This window comes from Terrapene carolina, unplaced genomic scaffold (assembly GCF_002925995.2).
Source record: "Terrapene carolina triunguis isolate 2854851 unplaced genomic scaffold, T_m_triunguis-2.0 Scaffold502, whole genome shotgun sequence".
Taxonomy (NCBI): Eukaryota; Metazoa; Chordata; order Testudines; family Emydidae; genus Terrapene; species Terrapene triunguis.
In genome coordinates this window covers 74,012-87,868 of record NW_020664853.1, presented here as the reverse complement: position 1 = coordinate 87,868, position 13,857 = coordinate 74,012, and the positions used below count along the sequence as shown (strand labels likewise).

The 13,857-nt window shown below is 50.4% G+C and overlaps 1 protein-coding gene across 1 annotated transcript; it reads right to left on the bottom strand.

The window, feature by feature from the left end:
- Positions 1 to 7,252: 7,252 nt before the first annotated feature.
- LOC115271337 (zinc finger protein 271-like) lies at positions 7,253 to 13,637 on the bottom strand. The gene is made up of 2 exons (XM_029913171.1): positions 13,628 to 13,637; positions 7,253 to 9,708 (listed from the first exon to the last, which is right to left on the bottom strand). Exons 1-2 carry the CDS (start codon positions 13,635 to 13,637, stop codon positions 7,292 to 7,294), a joined length of 2,427 nt encoding a protein of 808 aa, XP_029769031.1. The 3' UTR covers positions 7,253 to 7,291.
- Between the last annotated feature and the right edge of the window lie 220 nt (positions 13,638 to 13,857).

Sequence of the window (13,857 nt, the reverse complement as noted above, 5' to 3'; positions counted from 1 at the left end):
CCCCCCCTCACTGGAAAAGCACCAGGTTAAAGATGGATTCCAGTTCAGGTGACATGATCACATGTCACTGCAAGACTTCATTGCCCACTTGCCAGCACACACATATACAGGAAGACTAACAGGTAAACACAGCCATCTGCAGACAATGGTCCTGGTTAATGGGAGTCATCAAGATTCCAAACCATCATTAATGGCCCACACTTTACATAATTACAATAGGCCCTCAGAGTTATGTTTTATATTTCTAGTTTTAGATACAAGAGTGGTACATTTATACAAATCGGATGATCATACTCAGTAGATTATAAGCTTTGTAATAATACCTTACAAGAGACCTTTTGCATGAAGCATATCCCAGTTACGTTATATTCACTTATTACCATATTTTTCTAAAACTATCCCAGTTACATTATATTCACTTATTATCATGTTTTTATGAAACCATATAGACTGCGGGGAGGGGCCTGGTCCCATCACTTTTAAAAGTGGGCGGGTCCCACTTTTTATGGGGCCGTAAGGGCGAGCGATTGGGGAGAGGGGGTGGAGAGAAGCATGCAGGTGGCGAGGCATCTGGGGAAGGGGCGGCATGGGAGGGCAGGGACATGGTTTGGGCGCTGGTGGCACCCCCACTTTTAGGGAGCTGGAGAGACAATGGAAGACCCAACAACCTTTTAATGGCTGGCAACCAAGGCAAACAGAGTCATTGATGAACCAAAAAACCAAATTCCTTTATCTGGTGTCTTATTCTGATACGATGGAGTGGTCTAAAATCCTACACTGATGATTTTATGAACATGGGACACCTGGCTTCCCATAGATTGAGAAATGAGGAGATTCTCAGGCCAGGAGACCATGGTGATGGGTCAGTATAAGAACCCAAATGAATAGAATATCTTACACACCACAGAGGAAACTTGGAGACAAACAAGAATTTCATTTGTCAAGTCCCTTTTACCAAACAATACAGAAAGTTCAACAACAACAAAAAAGTCCTTTCTTTGTTGGCTGCTGGGAACTTTTGAATAACTTCATACTTCCTATTGGTGCCTAAATGGAAGAAGTTGGGTGCTGAGCAATTTTGAAAATCCAGCCATTTGGGAATAATTATTGGTAACCTGAGCAGGGTCTGAATGAGCTCTCTCTTGACAACTAGTGCTGAGCTGGGGAAGAGGATTTCACGAGCTGACCTTGTTTGCATGGGCACACCCACCCAGCCTAGGTGCTCAGCATGATGGGACTGCTTTGCCTGAATGATCACTTTTGGCTGGTGTTGGATCACAAGTCACTTTGTTACTGGGGGCAGGGGCACTAAAGGGTTGTTATCCTTGTTGTGTGAATCAAGGGCAGCAGAACTATGCTTGGCGTACCCTGGTTAAGGACCTCACCCTCAACTATACAGCACTCACTAGGCAGGGGACATGGGTGCCAAACCCAACACCATTGGAATTGAAAGGGCAGGTACTGGTCCCATTCTTCCCTTCATTTTTCCACTATGTAATAACAAAACTGATTAAGATTCAACTGGGAGTCTTGTTACACACCAACAGAGATGAAACCATTGATAACTAGAGCCCTACCAAATTCATGGTCCATTTTGGTCAATTTCATGGTCATAGGATTTTAAAAATAGTACATTTCATGATTTCAGCTATTTAAATATGAAATTTCATGGTGGTGTAATTGTAGGGGTCCTGACCCAAAAAGGAGTTGTGGGGTTGTTGCAAGGTTATTGTAAGGGGGGTTGTGGTGCTGCTACCCTTACTTTTGCGCTGCTGCTGGCGGGGCACTGCCTTCAGTGCTGGGCAGCTCGAGAATGGCGGCTGCTGGCCGGGAATCCTGCTCTGAAGGTAGAGCTGTCACCAGCAACAGCACAGAAGTAAAGATGGCATGGTATGGTATGGTATTGCCACCCTTCTTCTGCACTGGTGCTGGCAGGGTGCTGCCTTCAGAGCTGGGTGCCTGGCCAACAGCCACTGCTCTCTGGCTGCCCAGCTCTGAAGGCAGCGCAGAAGTAAGGGTGGCAATACTGTGACCCCCTTAAAATAACCTTGTGACCCCCCTGCAACTCCCTTTTGAATCAGGACCAGTTTGAGAAACACTGGTCTCCCCCATGAAATCTGTATAGTATAGCACACAAAAGATCAGATTTCAAAGCAAGGTGCCCCCCCACCCCTGTTGGCAGGTGAGCTCCTGAAGATGACCTCTGAACTTTGGATCTTCACTGACTAAGGACAACAACCGTGAGTGGGGTGTGGTGGAAGGAGATGGGAGCGGCACATTAAAGGAACCTTTGGTTGATGCACTTAAGAACTTGAGGCAAAAGGACACTGCCCAACGTGCTCTGGGGTGGGTGTTTTGCCCATGGTTTTATGTTTATGAATCCTGATTGCGGCGTTTTCCCTAATTAATGCCGGGTGACTTCCCTCCTTTTATGAAAAGTTTCTTTTCTACGCTCAGACTCTGTGCTTGCGAGGAGGGAAGTGTTGCTTCTTGGAGGTGGCCGGGGTGGTGTGCAATTGTCCTAGGTTATTGGGGGTGGGAGCTCGAGCCGGTTGTGTGTTGGATCGATGGAAAGGAACCCCTAGGTATAGAACCCAGTCGTGGTTGCTGCTGACTCCACTTGGCAGAAGGGTTACAGTAAGAAATATTCTTAGAAATTGAGACTGGCTCTCACGCAATTGTACCCCTCACTCACAAAGAGTGGTTCTCTGTCCACCTCTATTGGCTAGGCAGGATATAGAAGTTTTGAGTCCACTATAGCCTTGGAGGAAATGGAGATTGCCTGCTCACACTTTTTATTACGGTGACATTTATTACAGGTTAATAAAGGATTAACAGAGCATTTCAAGAAATGGTCACTCAATTGTTGGCTGGGAGTTCAAAAGCCTGACACTCTACTACATTTCTCCGTTTATCTTTCATAATGTGGTAATGTCGGAACACCGCATCTGATCAATTCCAACATATATGGGAATGTTCTAGACGTCAGTGGTCACAATCCGATTGATTCTGGGGGAACAAAAACAGAAAACAAGAAGGGGAAAAGTAGAGGGCACGGGGAGCCCCTTCCATCTGATTCGCCTAGCCACAGCTTCAAGCACCTCTGTAAATGTCTGTAGATCAAACAACAGGTTGATTGCACCCCCTAACACCTTCCAGCATAACAACATCCCTGCTCCTCCTCCCAACAGAGTTTAACATGTTGCTACCCCGAATGACTCATCTCCCGGACAGAACGAAAACTAACCAGGAAAGGGGGGGAAGTTACAGGGAGTCGCTGAAATAGAGGGGAAAGGAGGGTGGACTGGAGGGATGCAAGAGGTCTCTGGTATGTGCAATAAATTCAGCCTACAGAAGCAAAGAAGTATGCGACCCCCTCCTCCGCATTTAGACAGGTCGACAGATCAATAGATTGCTTATAACCATCGATACTGACTCCTACGGACATGCTTATAACCTTCAACTGATGCACCTATAGCACATACTAATCACGTCTGTAACATGCTTCTAACAGCTATTAATTGTTTATTAAAACTTTTATAAATAAAACTTGACTATCAAATGCAGCCTCCTTTTCTCCTTTAGATCAGGCTGTACCAATTCATGCTTTTAGCTCCAGAAGTCTCAAGTTCGGTTCCGGCAGGTTTTCTGAGCAGCAATGGCGGACATGGAGATTGGAATTTTTAACACTTTGTAGGGAATTTGACCATCTGTGAGGACTGAACCCCCTGACCTCTATCCAAAAGCATAAGCACCTTCTGCTTGGGCTAAAGGGCCACATCCATTAGCCAGGCCTAGCTAGCAGTGAAGTTACTAGACCTGGTTGGAAAAAGGGAATTTCTTTACTAGATTTTAAGGCTAGAAGGGACCATTTGATCATCTAGTTTGATCTCCTGCTTTATATAGGCCATAGAATTCCACACAACTACCCCTGTATTGAGTTCTCAGAGGAATTTTCAGGGGCATATATCCTTTGGGAAGTTTTCCCAGTGGGAAATTCCAGTTTTCCCATGGGACTATTAGAAAAAGAGAGGGAGAGTAAGAGAATCCTATTTTCTCACATTTTCTGTTTCCCAACTTTTTCCAGATGGAATTCAAGTTGGAAAGTAGATTCCCACTAGCTTTCCCCCGCTTGGGGATTTCCCAGGGGGAAATGCCCAGTTTCCCAGAGGAACCCTATTTTGTTTGTTTTGATGAAACGAGATTTTCCATTTGTGACGCTGTATGGAATATGGGGGACACTTTATATGATAGTGTTGATACCAATATTATAAAATTGCAAGGAATCTGACCAGATATGCCGTGTGAGGTATCTGCGAAAATGTTATACTTTGCCAAGTATGATAATCTTCTTTAGATGTTTGTATCACTTTTGCATTGTGAGTTATAGATGTGTAAGTATATCTTTATTTCCAACTTGTGCTGTGTTTCTGGCTGACACCCCCAGACTGATTGGCATCAGCACTGCCTGTTCGATGGCTATCCAGGGTCATCAGCTGTACAATGAACCCATTGAAAGAAACCAGGGACTACACTGTATGAGTCAGCAAGACATGTAGAAGCATGCCTTTGGAAGGGACCTCTATGGCTTTTCCATGGCATGTGCTGTGAAGCTTGTGTTTGGGACACAGGAAGTACAAGCCACATGGCAAAAGAATATAAAAGGAAGTGCATCATCTCCATTTTGTCTTCATTCCTGCTTCTTACCTCTGGAGTAACTTTTCTACAAACTGAAGCCCTGAACAAAGGACTGAATGACCCATCCAAGCTGTGGATGTGTTCCAGAGGGACTCTCAAGCCAGCAAACTTACCAATACTGCTAAGAATCTGGTATATGGACTTTGAAGTCTCTGTATGTATCTGATTGCTTTACCATTTAACAACTCTCCTCTTGTTCTTTCTTTTTCCTTATAATAAACCTTTAGTTTTAGACGCTAAACGATTGGCTGGCAGCATGGTATTTTGGATAAGATCCAAACTAATACTGACCTGGCAATGTGACTGACCCTTTGGGGTCAGAAGAACATTTTCTATAGTGAGCAGAGTTTCAAATAACTGGATCTAGGTGCTGATTGGGAGCCAGAGAACTGGAATGCAATGAAGGGGGCTGTGTGAGTTCTTTTTCTCAACAACCAATGTGGGGGATCAGGAGCAGAGTTTGTGACTGGTTGGGGAGTCTAACTTCATTGTTAATCACCAGTTTTGGGAGAATCTGTTCTCCTTTTGCAGCCTGCCCTGATCTTGGCATTTTCAGTGAGGGCTGCCCCAGGCACCCCAGGTCCCACCATTAACGAAATATTTTCTGCTCAGAAAATGCCAACCAGTGACTAGCTGTCAACACAATTTCAAGCATGACAAAGGTCTCTACATTCATGGCACAATAATGTATTCTAAGGGTACTTATCGGGCCCCCCTTCGCCTAGTATCCAAAGACCTCGCAATCTTTAGTGCACTGTGTAGGATGGGTGCTCCTATCCCCATTGTACAGATTGGGAACTGAGGCACAAGGGGCTAGATTTTCAAAGGTGTTTCAGTGCCTAAAGATGCAGGAAAAACAACGAGGAGTCCTTGTGGCACTGGTGAAGTGGGTTCTAGCCCGCAAAAGCTTATGCCCAAATAAATTTGTTAGTCTCTAAGGTGCCACAAGGACTCCTTGTTCTTTTTGCTGATACAGACTAACACGGCTACCCCTCTGAAACCTGTAAAGATGCAGGGAGGCATTCAACGGGATGTTCAAAGGCACCACACCTGCATAAGGGACTTAACTCCCATTGACTTCAATCTTCAGGCACTTTGAAAAATGTAGCCTTAAGGACGCGTTTCTATTAAAGCTGGAGCTGCAATTTCCAGCGTGGGTAGATGTACATGTGCTCCCTTTGATCGAGCTAGCATGCTAAAAACAGTGGGGTAGCTCAGGGGCACCGGAATGCAGGGGAACCAGGGGGCCATGGCCCTATCACTTTTTACTGGCCATAAGGGTGAATGACGGGGGCGGGGGAAAGAGGGCAGAGAGGAGTGAGCAGGGGGCGGGGTCATGGAGGGAAGAGGTGAGGTGGGGCGGAGTCTCAGGGGAAGGGGCGGCATGAGGGTGGGGCCGTGGTTCAAGCGCCAATGCCCCCCCCTTTAGGAACCTTCCGCCACTCCTAGTGTAGCTGCCATGGGATGGGGGGGAGGGGGGCAGGACTGGCTAGCCACCTGAGTACATAGCTAGGGTCTCGGATGGGACTGTACTCCAGCTGCTAGCTCATGCTGAGGCAGCATCGCTGTTATTTTGAGCACACTAGCTTGATCAAAGCGAGGGTGTGTACAACTACCCAAACTGGGAATTACAATGACAGTGTGGATGGTCCCTAAGTACCTTGCTCAAGGTCACACAGGGAGAATCCAGATCTCCCCCAGTGCCCCGTTCCTCCCCTCTTTGAGCCATAGGCGCCAACTCTGTGGGTGCTCTAGGGCTGGAGCACCCACAGGAAAAAAAGTGATGGGAGCTCCCCCCTATCAGTGCCTCCCCCTCCCTCCCAGCATCTCCAGCCCGCCGTGGATCAGCTGTTCCCCGGCATGCAGGAGGCACTGGGGGGACGGGGAGGAGCGAGGGCAAGGTGTGCTCAGGGGAGGGGGCTGGAACAGGTACGGTGGGGATGGGGCCTTGGGGTAAGGAGTGGAGTGGGGGCGGGGCCTGGGGCGGAGCAGGGGCGAGCACCCCCCGGCACATTAGAAAGTCGGCGCCTATGATTTCAGCTACCTGAGGGCAAGGATGGTCCAATGGTAAAGGCTCTGGCTTAGGACATGGGCGAGTCAGTTTCACCTCCCTGCTGGGCCACAGGTTTCCTGTTTGACCTCGAGTTAGCCACCTAGCTTCTCTGCGTCTCAGTCCCCCATCTGTAAAACGGGGGATAATAGTGCTTCCCTACATCTCAGGGGTGCTGTGAGGATATATAGATTAGAAATTGGGAAGTGCTTTGAGCTCTACAGGTGAAAAGTGATTTATAGGAAGGCAACAGTATTATTTGTCACAGTGGAAGTAATTGGCTTGATCTGGAGCAAGGAAGATTTAGACCAGATATGTGGAAAAACTTTCTAACACTTAAGGGGAGGTCGGCTCTGGAACCGGCGACCTACGGAGATTGAGGGACCCTCACCAACTGGAGGTTTTTAAGACCAGGTTGGACAAACACCTGTCAGGGATGGGCTAGGTGTATTTGGTCCTGCCTCCGCTGGTGGGGCTGGACTGGATGTCCTCTCGAGGCCCAGTCCAGCCTGACATTTCTAGGACCACACCAGTGCCAGGTGGCTACGCCGTGTGGGTCCCTTGGTGGGCAAGGAGGTGAGAACTGGTGCTGAAGCTTTTCCCACAGTCGGTGCATTTGTAAGGCTTCTCCGGCAGATGCGATCGTTGATGGACCACCAGGTGGGAGCTCTGGCTGAAGCTTCTCCCGCACTGGGGGCACAGGTAGGGTCTCTCTCCCGTGTGGGTCCGCCAGTGCTTAACGAGGTCCGAGCGCCGGGTGAAGCTCCTCTGGCAGTCGGAGCATTGGTGGGGCCTGCCCTCCGCGTGGGCCCTTTGATGGGCTGCCAGGGCCGGGCGGGAACCGAAGCCAACCCCGCAGTTGGGACAGAGGTAGGATTTCTCCTCCGTGTGGGTCCTCTGGTGGGTGATGAGGTTGGAGCGCTGACTGAAGCCCCGCCCGCAGTCGGGGCAGTGGTAGGGCCGCTCCCCGGTGTGTGTCCTCTGGTGGGCGTGAAGATTGGAGCTCTGGGCAAAGCCCTTCCCGCAGTGGGAGCATTTGTAGGGTTTCTCTCCCGTGTGGATCCTCTGGTGTTTGATCAGCACCGAGCTGTCCCGGAAGCTGCGCCCGCAGTCGGGGCACCGGTAGGATTTTTCCCCGGTGTGGGTCCGGCGGTGTACGATCAGCGTCGAGCTGGTGTTGAAATTCCGCTTGCAGATGGCGCAGGTGTAGGGGCGCTCCCCCGTGTGGGTCCGCTGGTGTTTGATCAGGTTGGAGCTCTGGCTGAAGCTCTTCCCGCATTCGGAGCACCTGAAGGGCTTTGCCGCTGGACGGTGCGGAGGGGCCGAGCTCGGATCAGAGCGCGCCTTGCGGCCCCTTGGCTCTGCCTGGCGGGCAGCCGGCACTGGGCTCTGCTCCGTACCAGTGCATGGAAAGGATTCCCCCTCTGAGTGGGCTCTCTGACGTGCACTGACGTTGGAGCTGGTGGGTTGGGGACTTTGCTCAGTGCTAATGCATGGAGAGAACTCTTCCTCCAGCGGGGTTTTGGGATGTGTATTGGGGGGTGATGGGCTCGCCTTCAATCTTTTCCCCAGATCAGCTTCCTCCTCTGGCTCAGCTCCCTCTCGTGCATTGTGATTGGAGCCACTCAACCTTTGCACGGCGTTAGCACGTGGACGAGACTTCTCCTCTGGGTGCGTTCGCCGATGCACATTGAGCTTGGAGCTGGCGTCGAACCTTTCCCCGCAGTCGGGGCATTGATGGGGCTTCCCCACTAGATGGGATTCCCCATCGCTGGTCTCTGCCGAGCTCTGGCCGACGCTTCCCCGGCTCTGGGTATCTTTACCGGGATCGTGTTCCTGGAGGACTGTCGGCGTGGTGCTCACGCTGCTTTTATAGGGCTTTGCCTCCTCATGGAGTCTCTTATGGGTAATGAGGTGGGAGCTCTGGCTGAAGCTTTTCCCACAGCTGGCACACCTAAAGGGTCTCTCCCCTGTGTGGACCCGGCGGTGCTTATTGAGGTCCGAGCGCCGGGTGAAGCCCCGCTGGCAATCGGGACATTCGTAGGGTTTCTCTCCCGTGTGGGTCCTCTGATGGGTGATCAGGGCGGAGCGGCTGGGGAAGCTTTTCTCGCAGTCAGGACATTTATAAGGCCTGTCACCCGCGTGGCTCCTCCGATGGGTCAGGAGCTGGGCGTTGGTGCTGAAGCCTTCTCCGCAGTCAGAGCATAGGTGGGATTTCTCCTCAAGGTGGGTCCTCTGGTGGGAGATCAGGTTGGATTGCTGGCTGAAGCTCCGCCCGCACTCGGGGCATTTGTAGGGTCGCTCCCCGGTGTGGACCCGCTGGTGGGCGCTGAGGTTGGAGCTGGTGCTGAAGTGTTTCCCGCAGTCGGCGCAGTGGTAGGGCCGCTCCCCAGTGTGGACCCGCTGGTGGGCGTGCAGGTTGGAGCTCTGGCTGAAGCCTTTCCCACAGTGGGAGCACTTGTAGGGCTTCTCACCCGTGTGGGTCCGCCAGTGCTTGATCAGCACCGAGCCCTCGCTGAAGCTCCGCCCGCAGTCGGGGCAGCGGTAGGATTTCTCCCCGGTGTGGGTCCGGCGGTGCACGATGAGGGCTGAGCTAGTGTTGAAGCTTTTCCCGCAGCTGGTGCATTTATAGGGTCTCTCGCCCGTGTGCAGCCTCTGGTGAGTCAGGAGGTTGGAGCTCTGAGAGAAGCTCCTGCCGCACACGCTGCATTTATAGGGTTTCTCGGCGGCGACCGCGTTGCTGTCTTGGGGTCCCTTGAGAGCTCGCTGATGGCAGGCAGGTTTATCCTCTTGCTTTGCTGGGTGCTGCCTCCCTGACCTGCGCCGACTCTCCCCAGTTTTCCCCCCCTGAGAAGCAATCCCTTTGGATCTTCCCGAGAACGCCCTGCGTGGTTCCGCATGCTCCGGACCTCCCTGCCAGGGATTCGTCTCTTCGTTCTCATGCTCGAGCCCGTCAGCTGCTGGGATAAAAAGAGAGAATCTGAAGGCGAGTCGTTCTCTGGGCTAGGAAGAAAGGAAACCTCAGCACCGGGGGTTGGGGAAACTCGATAAGGTGCAGAAGCAGACGCCGAATCCCTAAAAACGCCCGGATCTCGGCATAGCCTCAAGCTATTGGACCCCTTACAGGAATTATGGAGCGGAATTAAGCGGCCTGTGCTATTCGGGTGGTCAGACTACATCTGCATTTCTCCACCCGTGGGTCGGGACCCAAAATTGGGTCTCCAGAACATAGGCGCCGACTCTGTGGGTGCTCCGGGGCTGGAGCACCTGCGGAAAAAAAAAGTGGGTGCTGGTGCAGCTGCAAAACAGCTGTTTGGAGGCTTGCGGGAGGGCGGAGAGCAGCCAGCGACGGGCAGGTGGGGACTCGGGGAGGGGGTGCAGCTGGGGCAGGAAGAGGCGGAAGAAGGGCAGGGCCTCAGGGGAGGGGGCAGAGCAAGGGCAGGAAGAGGTGGAGTGAGGGCGGGGCCTTGGCGTAAGGTGTGGAGTGGGGGTGGGGTCTCGGGAGGGGGGCAGAGAGGGGCAGGAAGAGGCGAGTGCGGGGCCTTCGGGGAAAGGGGTGGAGTGGGGGCAGGGCCTCAGGGCAAAGGGTGGAGCACCCCCAGGGAAAACTAGAAGTTGGCGCCTAGGCTCCAGAATGTTTCAAAGGGTCGCATGGCAGCTCCTGCGGCTCCTGTCCCACAGGGCTTGCTGGGCTCGCCTCCCCGCTCCAGGCACTGCAACCTCTCAGTGCCACTCAGGTTTGGCCCAGCTGTCATGGCGACGGGAGCCTGGGTCCTGAGTGAGTGCCCCTGCAACCCCATGAGCCAGGGCACAGCTCCACTCACACAGATTGGGTCCAGTCAGGGGCTGGGGCCAAACCTGAGCAGCGCTGCTACCCCAGAAGTCACAGTGCCCGGAGTGGAGAGCCAAGCCCAACCAGCCCCACAGCATGGGAGTTGCAGGAGCTGCCACTGTGGGGCGAGCGCCGGGCAGGACCGAACCCCCCCAGGGTGCAGGATCCAACTGAACCCACCCCCAAGCCTCCACCCCCAGACTATTTACTGGGTCGCGACAGGCCACAAACATTGACAAATGGCTCCTGAGCCCAAAAAGGTTGAGAACCACTGGGCTAGAGGATCAGAATGATCCTTCTGACCTTGAAATCTTTTTGGAAAGGGTTGCTTATTTCACACACTTTACACGCGTGTAAATGACAACACAAGGTCACAGTGCGAGGAAGGCTGATGGTCTTGAGGTTAAGGAAAGGGGCAGGGCCGCAGGACACCTGGTTTCATTCCCCAGCTCTGCTACAGACTTCCCTGTATGACCTTGGACAGTTCACTTAGGCTGGGATGTTTAAAGGCGCCTATGTGAAATAGACATCCAATTTTCATTGTATTTCAGGAATAACTTCTTGATTAATTTTAATAACTCCCTTAGGTAACCTTTGAAAATGCCAGCCTCAGTTCCCATCTGTTAAATGGGAATAATAGTCCTTCCCCCCCCCTTCCTATCATGTCTATTTAGACTATAAGGTCTTTGGGGCAGGGATTGAGTCTCACTGTGTGTTTGTAGTGCACCCAGATCTCAGCTGCTGCCTTTAGATCCTATGTAATACAAATAATGCAGAGTCTAAGGCTATAAGAAACCATTGTGATCATCTAGTCTGACCTCCTGGCCAGAGAACCCAGGCCAGGGAACTTCCCCAGAATAATTTCTGTTTGTACTAGAGCGTATCTTTTAGAAAAGCATCCAATCTTGATTTAAAAATTGTCAGAGACAGATAATCCACCGCGATTGTTGGCAAATTGCTCCAATGATTAATTAACCTCGCTATTACTAAGTAAATCAATAGCAGAAAGGTTCCAGGAAAAGGAAAACAATTAGGGTGACCACCTGTCCCAATTTTATAGGGACAGTCCCGATATTCAGTACTGTGTCTTATATAGGCGCCTATTACCCCCTCACCCTGTCCTGATTTTTCACACTTGCTATCTGGTCACCTCTAAGAACAATGCCAGCAAACTAGTCTTACCACAGAGATGCCAAATGTAAGGTACATTTAGGGGTTCATCATCATTATACCCAAAGTACTGGGTCGCCGGCTAGAGCTGGCAGAAAATTTTCCAATGGAACCGTTTTCTCACCAGGAAATATTTTGACAGAATTGAAATGTTCTGCGGGAATGTCCAGATTCTATTGAAACTTTCAACCGAAATGAGGCAGGTTTCTAGGGTCCTTGTTCCAAGGCAGCCTGCCCTGGAGCAGAGGAGCATATTTAGGAAACACCATTCTCACTGCGGAAACATTTCAATGTTTCTGAAGTAAAATATCGCAGGACTTCAGTTTCACGACAATTTTAACTGTTTTGGCTTTTTGTCCCAATTTTGGCCAAAACGTTTCCTGAACACTCAAAATTTCACAGAACCAAAATTCTGTTCTCTAGCCAGCTTTAGTGGTGTGGTCCTCAGGATGCTACAAAGTGGTTTGAAATAAAAGGAAGTATTTCTTCACACAACACACAGTCAACTTGTGGAACTCTTTGCCAGAGGATGTTGTGAAGGCTAAGATTATAACAGGGTTCAAAAAAGAAGTAGGTAAATTCATGGAGGATAGGTCCATCAAATGGCTATTAGCCAGGATGGGCAGGGATGGTGTCCCTAGCCTCTGTTTGCCAGAAGCTGGGAATGGGTGATAGGGATGGATCACTTGATGATTACCTGTTCTGTTCATTCCCTCTGAAGCACCTGGCATTGGCCACTGTCGGAAGGCAGGATACTGAGCTAGATGGACCTTTGGTCTGTCCCAGTATGGCCCTTCTTATGTCCTAAAATGAGTTTCACTCCTATCCACAAGCATAGTTCTGACCCTCAGAAGGTGCCAGAGAGTCTAAGGAGTCCACTAGGGACTTTGCTCCTGCACAGAATTTTAAGTGGAAGATGATCAGACACTACGGTGATGGGCGGCTGTAGAGAACCGATAGCTAAAGCTGAAACAGGAGAGGAGCTCTCACAATGCCAGCTGAGAAGCGTGAGCTGTGGGGGAAGGTCTACTTTCTAGGCTCTTCTGCTCCTTCCCATTCCCAGTTCTGGATTTGTATTAGGAGCCTGTAGAACCAACTCCTTAGCTGGTGCACATTGGCACTGCTCCACTAACGTCAATGGAGCTACCGGGCCAAGATTGTCCAAAGCAGCTGCTGAATTTTGGATGATTAACCTGACACACCATAAAGAAGCCCTGATTTTTCAGAGGATAAGTTCTCAGCACTTTTTGAAAATCCGGCCCCGTTAAGATGGACACTGAAAATCATTAAGTCACTTTGCAAAATCTTGGCTCAGCTAAGGAGCTGGGTGACTGTTGCAGTGATGCCAACATCTGGTTTTTATCTCCAGTCTCATGATGTTTAGTGTTTTCCTCAAAGCCCCAGTGCCCAGAGTCAGATGATTATGGAAGAATCTCAGCTTTAATTTTTTTTCTTTTAAAAAAAGTACATTTCTAGCCTCAAGGTTAAAGAGAAAAGCTTGAAAACTTGGTTCTTGAGTCTCAAAACCCAGAAGGCATATAATAAACTATAATAAAATAATAATTATTATTATTAATAATAAAATAATAATAATAATAATAATAATAATAATAATGTGTTTATTATTTAAAGTCTCATTAGTTGAAAGCAGTCTCATGATTTGGGGGGGCTGACTGGTTCTTGAATTATTTCAGCTGGCAAATACAGGGGTCCTGCAGTCCAGCACCAAACAGGGCACCGTGCTCTCTAAGCAGCTTCTTAGGGGTCAGGCTGCAAAATGCTCAACTGCTGTATTGACCTACATCAAGGTTCCTTGGCTGCCTTCCCTGAGCTGTCTGTTCATTGCACCTACCATCAATCCCCTTCCCAGCACTTACCTGGATTCATACCGAGAGGGCCCAGTGCCCAAGCACCCAGGGGTAATTGGGGAGCAGCCCCAGCCAACCAGAGATGCTTCTCTGATGTACCGGGGGTAGCAGAACCTGCATCCCAGTTGCCTTTTGTGTTTCCATCACAGATGCACTGTGGGAAATGCAGTCTCCACTGCAAGGCATAAAGACACGCACTCTTTGTTGCAGAGCAAACTCCGAAGGGCAGTCTGTGTTGC